This window comes from Pan paniscus, chromosome 10, assembly GCF_029289425.2.
Source record: "Pan paniscus chromosome 10, NHGRI_mPanPan1-v2.0_pri, whole genome shotgun sequence".
Classification (NCBI taxonomy): domain Eukaryota; kingdom Metazoa; phylum Chordata; class Mammalia; order Primates; family Hominidae; genus Pan; species Pan paniscus.
The window spans coordinates 89,329,488-89,347,262 of NC_073259.2; the positions used below are offsets into that span (position 1 = coordinate 89,329,488).

Here is a 17,775-nt window from a genome sequence, read left to right on the forward strand (position 1 = left end):
GATATTTTTAAAGCCTAGAGACACAACTTGTCTCATAGAATTTGCATCAGTATCTGGCAAGAGGTACATATATTACGTGAATACAGAGCTATTACACATTAGTAAAAAGATAAATATTCCTATAATAATATAGATAAGTTGGAAAGGTTATGAATAGAAAATTAATATAAATACCAGATTAATAAGAATATAAAAATTTGCACATTTAGTAGTGATTTTTAAAATGTAAATTAAGCAAGGAGATAACCAATGTTGACAAAGGGAGAAAAAATAGCAACACAACACAATTTAACAATTAAAGTTTAAAAGTATTAAGAATATGCATTCCGTATACACAAATATAGCAATGGAAATAACCACAGTTTATGCAACAACATAATTACAAGCACATATTTTACACACAACAACAAATTGTGTTACACAAAACAAAGAAAATGTCCAATACTAGGAATTTGATTAGATAAATTATCACATTTCTACAAAGGACATATTCAATAACTAAAAGTGATGTTGCAACTGCATATTTAATAAAATGAAGAAAATGCTTACACTACATTACTAAATTTACAAAAATGTACAAATTAATATATTATGTGATATAATCCATTTATATAAAAAGATAATGAAAAAAGAATGACAAGATCTTCATCAAATGTTTTCAATAGTGAAAAAATTAACATTGATTATCTCTAAAATCAGTATTTTTTAATGTTTTAAATTATTTTGTTGTCATCTTTGTATTTTTCTGTATTTTACAAATGTTATACAGGATCATGTATTAGTTCAATAAACATATAAAACTTAAATGCTATAAACAATATATTTTTTATGTTTCAAATGTTCATTTTTGTTTGAAGCCTTATCCAGCTTGTAGTGATTTCTCCTTTCTTGAAGCTCCATCACACTTCACTTCTATTGCACATTTTGGAGTTAATCTATATAATCCTGTACTAAATCTACCAGTCAACATGCTTATTTTCCTTAGTAGAGTTTCCCTTTCTGATCTCAAGGCCACACGTTTCTTATACTTCAGCAGAGTATATGAAATATGTGGGTAGAGTGATCTATACAATGATTATTTTAAGGTGAATATTTACATAATATCTAAAATTTGCCAGGCACTATTGTTAAGGCTTGGGGTTGATGGAAACCTGATGCTATCTTTATTTCGCCTAGTGTGAGATAAATGAAGAAAAGAACTGTAAAATGTTGTTTATAAGTACATGGAGTGGTAACTCAGGAAGGAAACCAAACCCAGGCTTTGGGGGCTCAGCAAAAGCTTTTCAGAGGAAATATTAAAGGAATCGATAAATGAATAATGAATTGGAGAAAATATGATGACTTTGAAGTAGGATGAAAGTTTTGGGCAAAGGGAAGACCAACTACAAAAGCTCATAACTGACCAAAAGGAAAGATGTTTGAAAAACTGAAAGTAGTTCCTGACCTGGGAAATAAAGCCTTCGAGGTGAACTGAGGCTAGATCATAAAGCTTTCTTTACTTCTCCCCATTCTTTAAACAATCGAATGTTAATTAATATGGTATAATTTAAATTCCTTCAGGTTGGTTAAATAGTTTTAGAAAAATAGTTTTAAAATTTCCTGTTGTTCATTAATAAATGAATTACACTGGTAAATAAAAATAATAAAATGTATCATATTTTTCATCTGGAAGTTGGGACTTCAAATTTATTTTTGCAAGATTCATAATGTTCAATAATTTTGTTTGCATTTGCTCTTGGGAGGAAAATGTGGATATAAACCATTTATGATGCTTCTCTCTCAGCTGGAAATTACTCAGCAAACTCTTCATCAGACTTAAATTCAATTTACAATAACTATTTTAATGGTCTTCTCAGTTTCTTATTTTAAATATACAGGTGGCTCTTGAACAACACAGGTTTGAACTGCATCATTCCACTTATACACAGACTTTCTTCTGCCACTGCCACTCCTGAGACAACATGACCAATCTCTCCCCTTCCTCCTCCTCAGCGTACTTTCAACATAAAGACGACGAGGATAAAGGCATTTATGATGAACTACTTCCACATAATGAATAGTAAATATAATTTCTCTTCCCTATGATTTTCTTAATAATATTTTCTTTAGCTTTCTTTATTGTACGAATGGAGCATATATGTGTACATATAAAACACATAATACATGCTTATCAACTATTTGTGTTATCAGTAAGGCTTCCAGTCAACAGTAGGCTCTTAGTAGTTAAGTCTTGGGAGAGCCAAAAATTCTAGCTGATTTTTTGACTGTGTGTGGGGGGTCAGCACCCTTAACTCCTATCTTGTTCAAGGGGCTATTGTATTCTAAATTGTCTTTTAGCTTGAGTCATAATCCAGGTATAGTGAAAAACATTTGTGTCTATTTAAAAATAATATAGGTAAGAATTTTAAAAATTATATATTTTTCCTACATGTCATTTAGGAAGAACTTAAAATGGAGTTATGTAAGAATTATATAAGCCTTTTAAATTTGACCTTTTATTTCTGGCATTAGAATCTAGTATACTGGGAAGGAAAATGTGTAAATAGAAATGAAACAAACTATTCACAACTGTTTAAGATCATGTATAAAAAAGTTATACTTGTTACTTTTCTGCCTGAAAACTGCAATAAAGTAATAAGACTTTTTAATATTTTACCTATTGCTAAAATTTATCTCATTCTCCCATATTTTATTATGCTATATAAGATATGAGATTTGGGAAATCTAGTAATTATCAGAAATAATATACTTTATAAACAAAATATATAATTTAGGAATGGAATAAACAAATAATTAAATACTATTTGGGAGTTTTTGGGAATTTGTCGTCATGCATGCCTTTTTTGTCACATTTTGTTCTTTTCTAGGATTAGAATAGGTAAAAAGTTATGAGATGATTAGGAATTTATAACTGAAAAACAAACAGACTTTGAAAGAAAAAGATATTCCAGATATTCCATTTGGTATTTGTAAAACGTCAAACTCACATAATTTCATAATTATGGAAACTTCTTAAGAAATAGTGAGTTACAAAAGAACACATACAAGTGTCCAACAAACATATAAAAAAGCTCAATATCACTAATCATCAGATATATGCAATTAAAACCAAGTGAGATACCATCTCACCTCAGTCAGAATGGCTATTACTAAAAAGTTAAGAAAAAAAAAAGATGTCGGCAAGGGCACAGAGAAAAGGGAACACTTATACACTGTTGGTGGGAATGTAAATTAATAGAACCTCTATGGAAGACAGTATGGAGAGTTCTCAAAGAACTAAAAATAGAATGAGCATTCAACTAAGTAATCTCGCTACTTAGTACCTACCCAAAGGAAAAGCAATTGTTATATCAAAATAATTCCTGCACTCATGTCTTTATCACAACATTAATCATAATAGCAAAATCATGGAATGAATCGAAGTGTCCATCAGTGGATGATTGGATAAATAAAATGTATATACACACCATGGAATACTATGCAGTCATAAAAAAGAATAAACTAATGTCTTTTGTAGCAACATAGATGGAACTGGAGACCATTATCCCAAGTGAAATAACTTGGAAACAAAAAAAAATCAAATACAACATGTCCTCACTTGTAAGTGAGAGCTAAACAATGGGTACATGTGGACAGGTAGAAGGAAATAACAGACATTGGAGACTCCAAAAGGGAAGAGGTTGGTAGGGATGAGGTTTGAAAAATTACCCATTGGGTACAACGTTCACTATTCGGGTGATGGGCACACTGGAAGCCCCAAAATCTCCATTACATAATATACCCATGTAACGAACTTTCACATGTACCCCCTGAATCTATAAAAATAAAAATATTAAAACTAAAAAATGTAGTCACTTAAGCCTTGCATCTTTAGTAATCACTAATGCTTATATCTTATCTTCTGAGAAATTACCTGAGGGAAAGAGAAAGGAAGGAAGGAAGAAGGGAAGGAAGGAAGGAAGGTAGGAAGGAAGGAAGGGAGGGAGGGAGGGAGGGAGGGAGGAAGGGAGGGAGGGAGGAAGGGAGGGAGGAACAAAGGAACGAAGGAAGGAAGGAAGGAATTGAAAAAAGAGTAAGCTCAGAGTCTTGTCGCTTGGGAGAAAAATCTAAACTTCAGATGCTAGCTCAAAAGTCTGCTATGCTAGCTTTCACGTCTGATATGAATCATAGTTCCTCATTTGAAAACCTATTAAAAGTAGCAGCAAGGTTAATAAAGAGCAAGCTTAATCTCTTGAGAATAATTCAAGCTGACATTGAAATGTGTGCTGTCACAATTTTGCTCTGTAGACTTAGACACACGGCTATTTGCCTAGCACTGAGGAAGGGGAGGAGCAGAAACTGACTCACAGTTCGAGATGTTGGAGGAGCTGAAGGACTTGTTAGGGAAACCATCTCCTGGATTGCTAATCGAAGTTTTAAGCGATGCAGTGGATTGCTGATTCCAATTTCTCTCTGGATCTCAGTGTCAGATAAAGCAGACATGATGGCACCACTCTTCACGTTGGCTCGGCAGGCTGCCACGTACCACGCAGGCATTCCCAACCAAAGCTGTTAGATAGGAAAAAATACATTAACAAATTATAATAATAGTTATCATTTTAGTGTCTCATATGCTAGGAATTATTTTATGTATCTTACATACATGACCTCACCCCATGAGATAAAATGTTATCATTATTTTCCCTAGAGGAGATAGATGCACAGAGAAATTAAATGATGTATTTAAAAACACCAGGGAGGGAGGGATAGAAACAAGATTTGAAATTGAGACATGCTAGCTCCAGAGACTCTATTTTAACTAATTCATATTACTAGTGGTAAAAGTAATGGCTGCATGGCACCAAGTTCCCCTTTGTATGTAGGGACCAGAACGGCTACAAGCCACATTTGATAAGGGACTCAATTAATGTTTGCTTAATGAGTGGCTTCAATTTATAATGCTTCTTTGGAATTCTGAGTGAAGAGAAATTCTGTCACAGAAAGAGACAGCTGTGCCACATCCAGCCATGTGATTTCGATCAAAGCATGCAGTGTAGCTAAGCCACATTTCCACCTACCTTCCTATACCATGTGAAAGATGTGTGAACTTAATTAGATGCTATATATGAAAATGCCTTTTAGAGAGTGAAATGATGTGCTAAGAAAGAAGTTAAAACTCAAATCATTGAAAAACTAAAGAAAGCAACAAAATTAATAATGCATCAGAAATTAGAGATTTTAAGACTGGGCACAGTGGCTCATGCCTGTAATCTCAGCACTTTGGGAGGCCGAGGTGGAAGGATCACATGAGGTCAGGAGTTCGAGACCAGACTGGCCAACTTGGTGAAACATCATCTCTACTAAAAATACAAAAATTAGCTGAGCATGATGGCGGGTGCCTATAACTCCAGCTACTCGGAAGGCTGAGGCAGGAGAATCACTTGAAACTGAGCAGCAGAGGTTGCAGTGAGCTGAGATCAGGCCTTTACACTCCAGGCTGGGGACAGAATGAGACTCTGCCTCAAAACGAAACAAAAGAAAACAACAACAAAAAATGAGGCCAGGCGCGGTGGCTCACGCCTGTAATCCTAGCACTTTGGGAGGCCGAGATGACTGGATTGCCTGAGCTTAGGAGTTCAAGACCAGCCTGGGCAACATGGTGAAACTCTGTCTCTACTAAAACTAAAACAAACAAACAAAAAAATCAGCCAGGCGTGGTGGCAGATGCCTGTAATTCCAGCTACGGGGGAGGCTGAGGCACGAGAATTGCTTAAACCCGGGAGGCAGAGGTTGCAGTGAGCTGAGACTGTGCCACTGCAATCCAGCCTAGGCAACAAAGTGAAACTCTGTCTCAAAAAAGAAAAGAAATTAGATATTTTGATTTTTCAACTTTGCTGTGAGACTCTTGAAAGACAATTAAACCAGCAGTGCTATTTACACAGCACAGGTCTCGTGCACATCTCAAGCACTGGGTGAATGCCAATCACAGGCATTGTATTTCAGCACCTGAATAACATCACTTAAAACAGGAATACTCTCCCATTTTCCCTCCATCATTAGTTATGAGTAAGAAGTAGAAAACACAACAAAAAATTAGCAGCTTACATATTTGTTTTTGAATGTCCAAAAGATTGACTGATTTTTTTTTCTATTTGTTGAAATAAACAGATTGAACAAAGGAGAGAATTGTGAGAGTGAGAAAAAGTGAGACAAAGAAGAAAAACTATAAATCAGCAAAATACAGTGCCAAGAGCTCTGGACCACAAATCAGAAGACCTGAGCCCTAATTCCTTTCCAGTCATTGGTGAGTCATGTAACCCATCTAAACCTCAGCCATATTTTCCTCATTTGTAAAATGAAGGAATCAAGCTTGATTATTTCTCTCTACCTCCTGATATCCATTCCCTTCTATAATCTCCTTCCTTTGGGGGTAGGATTGGCCCAGTGATTTATTTCTAATAAATAGCTGATGATAAAAGTGATGGGATGTCACTTTCCAGTTTAGGCAATAAAATGACTGTGGTTTCATTCCTGCTAGTCCCCTCCCGCTGTCTCTTTCCCTCTGAGCTCTCACTCTGGAGTAAGTCAGATCTCAGGAGCCCTATGGAGAGTCCCATATGACAAGGAACTAATGTTTCTGGCCAACAGCCAGCAGGAAACTGAATCATGACCCTGACCACATGAATGAGCATGGAAGTGGATTCTCCCCAAGTCTAGCCTTGAGATGACTGCTGCCCTGGCTGATACCTTGATTGCAGCCCTGTGAGAGACTCTGAGCAGAGGCCATCACAAAGCTATTCCCAGACTCCTGACCCATAGAAGTCATGAGATCATAAATGCCAAATTTGGGGGTAATTTGTAAACAGCAATAGCTAACCAGTATAAACATCCTTTTAGTTTAAAAATTCTACAATATTAAAAGACTATTTGTCTCTTTTGAAAAAAAAATGCCAACAACGAAACTCTTTGAGTCAGTGTGGACTGGGTTGTGATAGAGATAAGAGAAAAGAAGGGGAAGATCTAAGTACAGTGTGTGACTGTACAGATTATGCTTTCTTCCAGCAGGTTAGGCACAAATAATTGACCTTGACAGGTACATTATATATGACAGAAGATAGTACTTGAATATTTAGTTTATAAACTCAAACTGTTCAAAATAACTAAACATCTAAATATGTCTTCTTTGGACCCTAATGATTTTTTTACCTTTGTCTTCTAAGATATTTGGATTTCCACACTAGTTAACATCACCCAAATGCCTGCCAATACATTGTTACCAATGTCATCCATAATTAGACCTTAAAGAGTCTTTGATGTGGATAAATGGCATGTGAAGCATGGAATTCTCGCGTACACAAAATTCTTAACAGGCTGTGCACTCAAGGAGGAGCGAAAGGAGATGAAGTTAAAGTTTCATTCATTGGATCACTCAGCTCATTCATCTTGTTTATTCCATTTTATAATTTAAGTTGCATTAGGAATCATAGGCAATTTCTGTGTACTCAGAATAGGTTTAATTAGCACAAACTTCACGGTCTGTCATCTCCTATCACCTTAATGTCAGTAAATCTGTTTTTTTTCCTTTTTATCTGAAGGATTTGTTCGTCGCTTGCCAAAACAGCAGCGAACTCTCTGTCAAACTGCAACTCATTTTATCGGAGCAAAAACTGAACAAAGAACTGCTATCATTTCTGAGGTGTGATTTCTTAAGCATTTTGTCTTGTGATTGATTTTTTAAATATAGTAATTTTAAAGACACGGTTGAAAGAAGCAGCTGATCGCTAATATCTGATGGCTAATATGCTAAATTTCCCTGTCTGATGTGAAAGAATAAAGTAAAAGCAAAATACAGGCATTTTTCATTCAGTGCAAGAAAAAATACAAAGCGTGTTTCTAGATCTATCTAAGTCTATTTTTAAAACTAAAATGGGCTTTAATGTTTCTTTATTATTTATTTACTTAGCTCTGGCTATAATAAAATGAAGACGGATAATTTTATACTCCAAGACCATTTAAAACAACATGTGTAATTACCTCTGGCAGGCAAGGAAAGCCTGGATTCTTCTTTGCCCTGACACAGGCATATCCTAGCAGCTACTAGCAGCTCACATAGAGAACTGAATAGAAGGGGCAGTGAACAGTACTGTTAAGTGACATGAAACAGCCCTTTGTAGTCAAATATGTAGTTCTGTCAATGTCAAAGTCAGTTTCTGCTGCCTCCTACCCTGTTCAGATATTCCCTTATTTTTCCAGAACACTATGTTGTACAGGAAATGCTGAAAATAGTTCTTCTTTTATTGTAGCATTCAGTTTAGACACAGAAGGGAATAAGGTGTAAGTCTTCTGTTTAATCCCAAGTGTCTAAACCTAGCTAGTCCATAGGCTTTAGAGAACTAGGTTCAGGAACTAAATTACAGGCAAAGGAATGTCTCTCTGTACATCTAGGTGATCTTACTACCTTGGATTACAGAAGTGTTGAATATAGAGAGGGTCTTCTCTGTAACCTTCTAATCAGGAAGGGCCCTGGCCTAATGGATGGGAATGGATGTTCTCTTGCAACAATAAAATTTTGTTTCTTCTCTTGCTCTAGAAATGAAAAGGGTGTGATTTAGAGACACTTCCTTTTATCCCACTGCATGATTTCTTCTACTACGATCACAAAAAAGTGTCAGCATAAAATCATAAATTTATTCCCTAGTAAGCAAATAGTCCCTTATGAGCAATTCCAGACTAAGGGGATGCTGTGATTTCAGAAACTTGCCTTTACCTGTCTCAAAAAAATTATCAACTTAGTAGTGATTGATTCAAGGGCCTCCTAGTTTCATTCTCTTACCTCTAGCCATGCGACCACAGTCGGCCCATCCCACTGGGCAAAAGGTAATCCCTTTCTCCGAGCTTCTTCAAGAAGTTCATGCCTGAAGTATATAGCAAAGATTATTAGGCAGGTATATGGAAAAATATGGCTGTGATTATTTTTAATGATAATATTTTAAAATAACCAATCATCCTTTACAAGATTTTTTATGATACAATATAGAATAACAGAATTCCTTTTTCCTTTGAGTAACACACACACATCCATTGATTTTATTACGAATGAAGCATTGACATAGAAAAGTAATTTTCCCCAACATTTATTCATGAAAATTAGAACATTAAGTGCTAACGGAATTAGAAGTGGAATTATATTACCAGCAAATATCTTATCCCTTTAATGAGAAAGTGGCCCAAATGTTCATATTCAAGTATGCATTATGGGATCTAAATGTGGCTTCCACCATCTGCCCTGCCCTCTTTGCCTTACTATCTCCATGGCAAAGAAAATGCTTATATAGAGAGGCAGAAGATAAATTTGGTCCTTTTAGTCACATTCTAGTGATGTGGTTGATTTTAGTATGCCCTGTGGGTCCAGGGATCTATCTTAGGAGTTAGTTATTTGTCTAGACTATAAAACTACATCTCATTTGGAGAAAACTCCAAGGTAAATTGATTTCTAACACTCAAAAGCAATGTAAGGTATCAAATTCAATGGTACACTTGTTTTTATCTATAATCACTACTGTTTTAATGAAATTAAAATATCTTAATAACAACAAATGGTTGTTTTGATAACAAAAGATGCAAAAGAACTCTGAAAAATGCATCTATAATTTCACTGACCCTCTTACTGATTTTTAGAATTGACATCCACTTACAAAGCCAATTTGAGATCACTCATTGTTAAGATAGTAGCTATGTGCTTTCACTGAAATTCAAATTGATATATACTTGGCCAGGAATATATTGGAAAATACATTCTCTTTACTTTAGTATGCCTTGATCTTACACATAGATGATAAAAACATGGTATAATAATTGCTTTATTTTGAATGCATATGTTTTATGCTTAGGAATATTTCATGAAAATCATTTATGAACTCCCAAATGGATAATTTGATTATTTTCTACTATTAATCAATTAGTTACTGTGGTAGACTATATTAATACATTAAGATATATAATGAATAAAATGCCTTTCAACACAGAGTTTTCTGTGTTTGTAATAGATGCAACCAAAAATTCATTAAAAAAGGGGCAAAATACAAATTTAAGTTATAGTGGCTGAAGAGACATAAATCAACTGCTGTTTCATTTGAGGGGATAGAAGTGTTAAGTTCTGCATGTAAGCTATTCAGCACCTGGGAAAGGGAACAGCAATACTTGTGCTCTGAATCTAAAAAAGTAGAGGCACTTCTTCACCTGGCTTGCTCGATCATCTTCCATTCCCTCAGGTCTCCCAGTGACATTCCTTTAGTGAAAACCAGTTTCAAATAGCTTAGCCTCACTGTGACAGATATATATATAGAAATGGATTGAAGGATCAAAAACAAATAACCTATTAGGTACTTATCGAACACCTGTTGTGGACTGAGACTTGTGTTTGGTGTGGAAAATAGATATGGGTCTAATTTCCCAGGATATCCCGTTAGATGGGCAAAACAAACACATGAAACTGTCTGAAAATACAATACAATACAATATAATACAATACATTACACAAACAGCTGCTAACGTGAAAACTTGGTGATGTACCTTGTGAAGTATGTCATTTTAGAAAAGGGGTTAATAGCCATTGAAGGTGTTGTGAAGGCATTGTGGCAATGGAGCTGGCTTCGAAGGGCAGGTAGGAAAGAGGTGGGGATGGCATTCCAAGCAGGAGAAGCACTAATGGGGAGGTATGGAACTTAACATGAAATATGTGGAAGAAAATTTAGGGTAGGCCTTCACAGAGTTAAAACATGTTGTAGGAGTTTTAATGTTACATCCAATAGGGAAAGCGACACTTCTAGTTATGTCATAGGTTTGTGACATTAAAAGGGAAGAAATAAATTTACATTTACAATTAGTTTTTGCTTCACATAGTAAAAAAGCAAGTAAATATGCACTAATAACCTAAGGAGCACGTAACATTTTCAGAAGTGTATTCTATGCATTGCACAAAAGCTATTTTTAAATATTAGAACGCTTTCATTTTGAAACTTCTGACTAGTTCCCTAATAAAAATTCCACTAGAAAGGCCAGAGTGATCCTGTTGAGTCTGATCATGTAACTTTTCTGTTCATAACTCTCCAATCACTTCCTGTCTCACTGGAAATAAAAGCCAAAACAGCTGCTACAATCTATCCTACCCGCGCCATCTCTCTGACTAAACTCCCACCTCACTCAGCAACACTGGCCTCCTTGCTGTTCTTTGGAAACAACCCAGACCTCTTTTCTGTCTCAGGATCTTGGCAGCTCACCTGGAATGCTCTTCCCCTCTATCTCTACATGGCTAACTCTCTCAGCTACTTTAAATCTTTACTCAAATGTCACCTGTTGTCTGAATGTCTCCTCCCCTACTCCCTGAAAACCCCACCCGAAAACTCCAATAAGGAATTTCTTATCCTCATTGTTTGCTTTATTTTTCTCCAAGGTATTGCCCTTCTATCGTAGTATATTATTTACTCCTCATTCTGTCATCTGCCAATAAAATGTAAGCTCAGGGAGGATCTGTGTTTTCATATGCTCTGTTCAGAGATGAATTTGAAGTCTAGAACAAGGTCAGGCACAGAAGAGGTACTAAAGAAATACTTGTAAATGTTAAACAAAATGCCAATCAGTGTTTATATTTAGGTGCTTCTTGTTTCAGTAAATTGTGTCCTATAATGTTTTGTTTTTGTAGTCCAAATAGCTTTTTCTATTTTACCTTATAACCATGTACAACATTTTATATTTTAAAGAACAATTTTTTTTCTTGCATCTTACCTCCTCTTAAGCTTTTATTTCCCACTTTCTCACAATAGTACTGATTCTAGCTGATCCCAAGAGTCTGATCTGTTTGGGATTCCTGGTGAGAATATGGTTAAGAGGCAACCCAATGTGCTCAAATAGTTCTGTTCTATGAACAGAAGTATTGATAACACAATTGTTTGGGAAATTATTGAGCAATCTGGCCACTGAAAAAGTTTTATTTTCTTGGTTTTTGTTTTGTTTAAATCACAAACTCTAATAACAGGATGACTTAAGTAATAGCAGTCTAAGAAAATGAGATAAGGGAGCTCAAATCCTTTGGTCTCCAACTGTTAGGGCAAAATCTCTAGCATCTGTCTTAGGGCTGACATACTTGAGACTGTGGAAAAACGGATCAGATGGGAGGGATGGCTACGTTTTACACCAGGACTGTGTGCTACATGATGGTAACTCCAGATGTGCTTCTCCTTAACCTGAGAGAAGTAACAATTATGTAAAGAAGAACAGCATTGAAATTTCCAAAGCAATATTGCCTTGCATTATTATTTTTAATTATAAAATAATCGGCGCCATACAAAATTTATAAGAGGCATATATCTAGGCATGTTGGCTTGAGAGAGAAGCAATGCTAGAAAAATAAAGCAATGTGGGCAATGCTATAATAGTTGGAAATAACTGAATTTAATACATGATGATATGCTAATAGATTATTAAGGGTAGCACTAATTACATAAGGGCATGCTTATTCTCATCAAGTTTTGGAGTTACTGTCAGAAAAATAGTGATCTGAACTGTATAAGAAATCCTAAATGACAAACTGATTTGGCACAAAGAAGTCTTTTGGATATACTGCTCTTCTCCGTTCAACCTGTCAATGTATGTAAAGGGATTTAGTCTGGAATGGATTTTCTTTGTAGCCAGAATTCAACTTTTTTTAAAGGTCAAGTGACGGTTCTTCCAGAAAAAGAATGTGATCACTTACCCCAGTACAAATTTAACTCTGAAAATTACTCTCTTTCCCTGTTGGCCTGAAGAATAATTTTAGTGTGTTTTTAAAAATAATTTCAGTCAATCAAATATTTGACCATCTTTTCCCAAAGGATCACCTGTACATCACTAAATTTTGGGGCATACATTTCAGGTTTAAGATTCAGAATAGATTTTACAGGGCATCAGCTGTACTTCCTTTTAGAGGAAGTGTCAGGCATGGAGGTGTTATCACTTGTGTCAAAACACAAACAAGCAAAGTACTAATTGCAAGAAACAGTTATTTTGATTCAGTACAACTTCTGAATCATTGTGCATTTTCAAGAAACACTCTTCAATAAAGAATGCTGTTAGTATCTTCCATAGGCCTCAGGTTCTCCTATTATTGATATCAATAAGTTACTGTGACTAGAAAGTGATATTTTAGGAGGCCCAACATGTGGTGAGCACTCAGATCTGTGAATAATTTGCAAGTCCATATCTAAATGTGCAGAGGGAAGTCTGCACTTGCTATGCCTGAACTGAAGACAGGAGCAAACAAAGGGTGTGCAATCAAGAAATGACTAGACAAAAATTTCTAGATAAAAGATCAATAGGGTCTAAAAAATGTATATAAATTAGAAGCATTGACCAAGCTACAGATTTCCAACTTTTAATGCAGACTAATTAACCAGGCGGGTGCAACTTTGGTTAAATGACTAAATCCAGATGGAAATGCCTGGATTTTCATTCTTAGGTTTTAAGTTTCTCCTTAGCGATTGTCGTTGTGGTCTAATTGGTATATGAGTCGAGTCTCTGGCTCCCATCTCTTGCATTTGCATGCCATCCCATGCCTCCCTGCCTTATCTCCCCACATACTTTGTCTTGATTTTCATGATTCAACAAAAATGCTTCCTTTCTATATCCATCCTTCTCTTGCCCTGGAGGCATTATCTACCACTTTCATACATAGGCCCCATAGTACTAAGCAATTTTCTCTATAGTATCTTTTATGTTTTATTGAATTTGTTGGTTCACAAGTTGTGATCCCCAACTCCATGGGCTTGACAGCAGAGACTTTGTATACTCTGTGTCTGAGTTGATTAGGGGGTCAGTCATCTGATTTGTATAGACCTACTATGTGCCAAGTTTTGCAGCAAGCAAAGAATAAAGCCAAGTGAATCTCTGACCTCAAAGACCATACATTCCGGTGAGGAAGGAAGATTTGTATAAACACATATACACATAAATAAACAAAATAAGTTGAGCCATTGATATGTGTTCTACAGGAGGTAAAATAGACTAAGGCAGTAAAGTAGGCAATGCTTATAGTGTTCTGGGAACATAGATGTCTATAACGAGGCAACATTTGAGTAGAAACATGTACGTTGAAAAGTGGCAGGGAGTAGGGGTATGGTGGGAATGTTTTAGCAGAAACATAGTATAAAATTCCTATTAAAGGAGTGGAATTAAATGTTTGAGCAACTCATAAAAGCCAAGAAGGGCCAGTGTGACTGGAGTGAATTGAAGGACACGGGAGTTGGTGGTGGAGGAAGATGAAATTGGAGACGTAGACAAAAGAAAAGCAAGATCATGTTGGGCCTTGGGAGCTGAAGAGGAGTTTATTCTAAACGTAATAAGAAGCCATCAGAGGGTTTAAGCACAAGAACATAAAATAATTTGTACATTATAAAGACATTTCTGGCTGTTGAGGATAGCACGGACTTGAGTCAGGCCAGAGTTGTGATCTAAGGATACAAGTTAGAAGCTTGTTTCAATTTTCAAGCAGAAGATAATGGTTGCTTTGTCCTGAGCTGTGGCAGTAGAAATGGTGAGAGGTTATTGGAATAGGGATTCAGGCACACAGCATACATTCAATAAATCATAACTGAATGAATGAATGCATGGCAAATTAACTTCTTACCAGCTATGTGTTTTTTGGCTATGTACTTAATCTCTTTGAGACTTAATTTTCCCATATTTGAAGATAATTATAAATTGATCTCAATTTATAAGAACTAAATAAGATAATACTTACAAAAGCACCTAGCAGCCAATATGTATTCAATAGATACTAATTTCCGTTCTCCAATTTTTTCTTATTTTCCCAAAGCAATTCATTGTGTGTGCTACCATCAGATTAACCTCCTCAAAGTAAACATTTATTAGCTTACTATATAACTCAGTAAACATATTTATTAGCTTACTATATAACTCCAATTTCTATAATGGCTTTTAATTTACTATTGAAAGAATGGCCTTTAAGGTCATTCTTGATCTGCCCCTAAATTGCATTTCCAGATTTACCTACTGTATCTCTTCTCTCTAGCTACAATGGATACTCACCATTCTTTGTACTTTACCTCTTCTGTTCTACTGACTTTCTCTCCATTTGGAATGGCCTTTCCTCAATTCATACCATTCAAATTTTCTCTATCCCTTGAGTGATGCCACTCATATCACGTGCAAGACTCTGGTAGGCGGTTCACCGTATGTACACAGCCTTATTTCCTCTACACTATAATCTCCTGCAGGCATGAGCCATGTCTCAACTATTTAAAATTACTTATTAGACAATCCTTTCCATAAATAGCTATCCTATTGGCAACTATATTGGAATGGTAAAACTTGAATTTGTTAGTATTTTTATTTGCAATTCTGAAAAATGAAATTCATTAGTTACTCAAAAAAGTCACAGACCATAGGGGACAGTATATCTCCTCCTCATTCTTCCTACTGTGGATGGTTTATCTCTGTCAGTGAAAAGAGACTTTATTCACAGACCTCTCACTTTAGCATGCTATTCTGGGATGCCAATTTGTGGTATGACTGTCCAAATACCATACAGCACTGTCCCTTCTGTCACTCATGATGGCCATTTCATTCACCTTCTATTTGATGCCTGTCATTTTCCCCTTCATACTTTCTAATGTATCTTCCTTTACTTTCTATTGTCACTTCTACCACAGTTTTTTTCTCAGCCTTTAATTGGTCCTTCTCTCCAGGCTTTTTACACTGACATTAAAGAAAAAAAATCTGCCTGGAAGATAAACTTTATGGCAGAGTGGATGAGAAAGTGGCTCCCAAAATCAAATTGCTTGAGCTTGATTCCTTTGCCTGTCCTTTTGGGCTGCGCATCCATAACAAGTCACTGTATTTTGCTGTGATTCAGTTTCCTCATGTGGAACATGAAGCTGATAACCCATCTAATAGGGTTTTTACAAAGGTTTTGTAAGAAAATATGTGTAATATGATTACAAAAGTAACTCACACAAAAGGCAATGGTCAATAAATGTGAGCTTCTTTCTTACTGTTTTTGTTTGTTTGTTTGTTTGGCAGAGTTTTACTCTGTCTTCCAGGCTGCAGTGCAGGGGCGTGACAGCTCACTGCAACCTCTGCCTTCCAGGTTCAAGCGATTGTCCTGCTTCAGCCTCCTGAGTAGCTGTGATTATAGGCACGTGCCACCACGCCTGGCTAAATTTTTGTATTTTTAGTAGAGATGGGGTTTCACCATGTTAGCCAGGGTGGTGTCGAACTCCTGGCCTCAAGTGATCTGCTCACGTCAGCTTCCCAAAGTGCTGGCATTACTGACATGAGCCACTGTGCCTGGCCAGGTTTTACTTTAAATAATCATAGCACTGTCCTCTAAAGCCCCTTCAGTCTTTCCTCAAATGTCTAAAAGATTATTTTTAATCTTCATTATAAAGAGATCCCTGGTTTAATCTTGATTTAATTATCTAATTACCTTTCCTTCTAACCAGAATTGAAAAGTACTTTCACAGTTTGTGCATTACCAATTCCACCTTTGCAAATAGCACTTCCCAGAGCTGGTAAGTTGATCGCTACTTTTTCAACTATCAACAACCTTGTGTTTACTTAACTCCTGGCTTCCCTTTTATATGAAATATTTTGTGATCAGCCCAATCTACAATTATCCTCTTCTCCTTTAAAATCTGGAAGCCTGTAGTGTCAATCTCACTCATAGAGATCACTGGTTACCACCATGTGCCTGGGGCCTCATCTCCAACCCAAGAGAGTAAAATCCTGGAAATGAGAGTTTGTTTTTCAACCGTATCATGCATCTTTCTCTGGATGTTCTAGTCAAGAACATCTTTTGAATGACTGCTAAATTGTAATCCAAAAAACTCACAATGTTGACAATCACCTAAGATCCTTGATTATAGGGAATTTTTAAAGTATTCTATATTTTTATAACTTCCAACTGTTCATTGCATCTTAAAAAGAAATAAGAATTCTGCATCACAGTTACCCAGGTTGGCTGCAGAAAAGACTACAATGTTATATCTAACATTCAGAAAGACATTTTGTAGACTGACTGAATACTGCCAAAGCTTTTGTTTAAGCCCTCATCAATTGATGATGATGGTGATGGGCTCCTAGAATCTCTCTATCTCTCATTTGGTAACTTGTCCCTTCCAACCTCCACTGAGACCTTCCTAAACACAAATCTTTTTGTAAGACTCACCTACTTAAAAGCCTCCCCCGCTGTCCTCAAAATAAAGGCCAAATATCTTACACAAAGACGCTTCGCAATCTGGCTGTCTCCCTGGCTTTTTCTGCTCAACTAACACAAATATTTGCTATTACCCAAATACCTCATTCGATTTTACCCCTCCATGTCTTGCTATATGCCCTTTTCTTCTGCCAAGAGCATCCTTCTTCACATCACCATCATAACAACTTTAACTTATCCTTCAGACAGAACTCATGCTTTATTTTTTCTATTAAGATTCTAAGTCCTCTCCCAGGCAGAATTAACTCTCTCTTCTATGCAAATACCATAACTTGTATCTATTATACTTGTACTTATTATACTTTCACTTAAAATTTAAAATGTAATCTAAATATAATTAAATAAATTGTATTACAATTTAATACAGTAAGTGCTATAATTGAGATACATCTAATGCGCTCTCCTGTTCATCTGAACCAGTTCATATTCTTATAAGATGAAATATAGTGGTTTGAAAGAGCAAAGGTTCTGGATGCAGACAAATTAGGCTTTGGATCACACAAAACAATAACTAATGTGCATTTATC

At 35.9% G+C, this 17,775-nt stretch overlaps 1 protein-coding gene across 30 annotated transcripts in view; it reads right to left on the reverse strand.

The window, feature by feature from the left end:
• Nucleotides 1-17,775, reverse strand: part of PPFIA2 (PTPRF interacting protein alpha 2) — a 502,911-nt gene that overhangs the window by 31,894 nt on the left and 453,242 nt on the right. For all 30 annotated transcript variants that reach the window (XM_055095939.2, XM_034936291.3, XM_034936292.3 and 27 more), the window contains 2 exons: nucleotides 8,813-8,894; nucleotides 4,348-4,548 (listed from right to left, as the gene is read on the reverse strand). In XM_055095939.2, coding sequence (XP_054951914.1) covers nucleotides 4,348-4,548; nucleotides 8,813-8,894 — 283 coding nt within the window. The remainder of the gene's footprint in view (nucleotides 1-4,347; nucleotides 4,549-8,812; nucleotides 8,895-17,775) is intronic.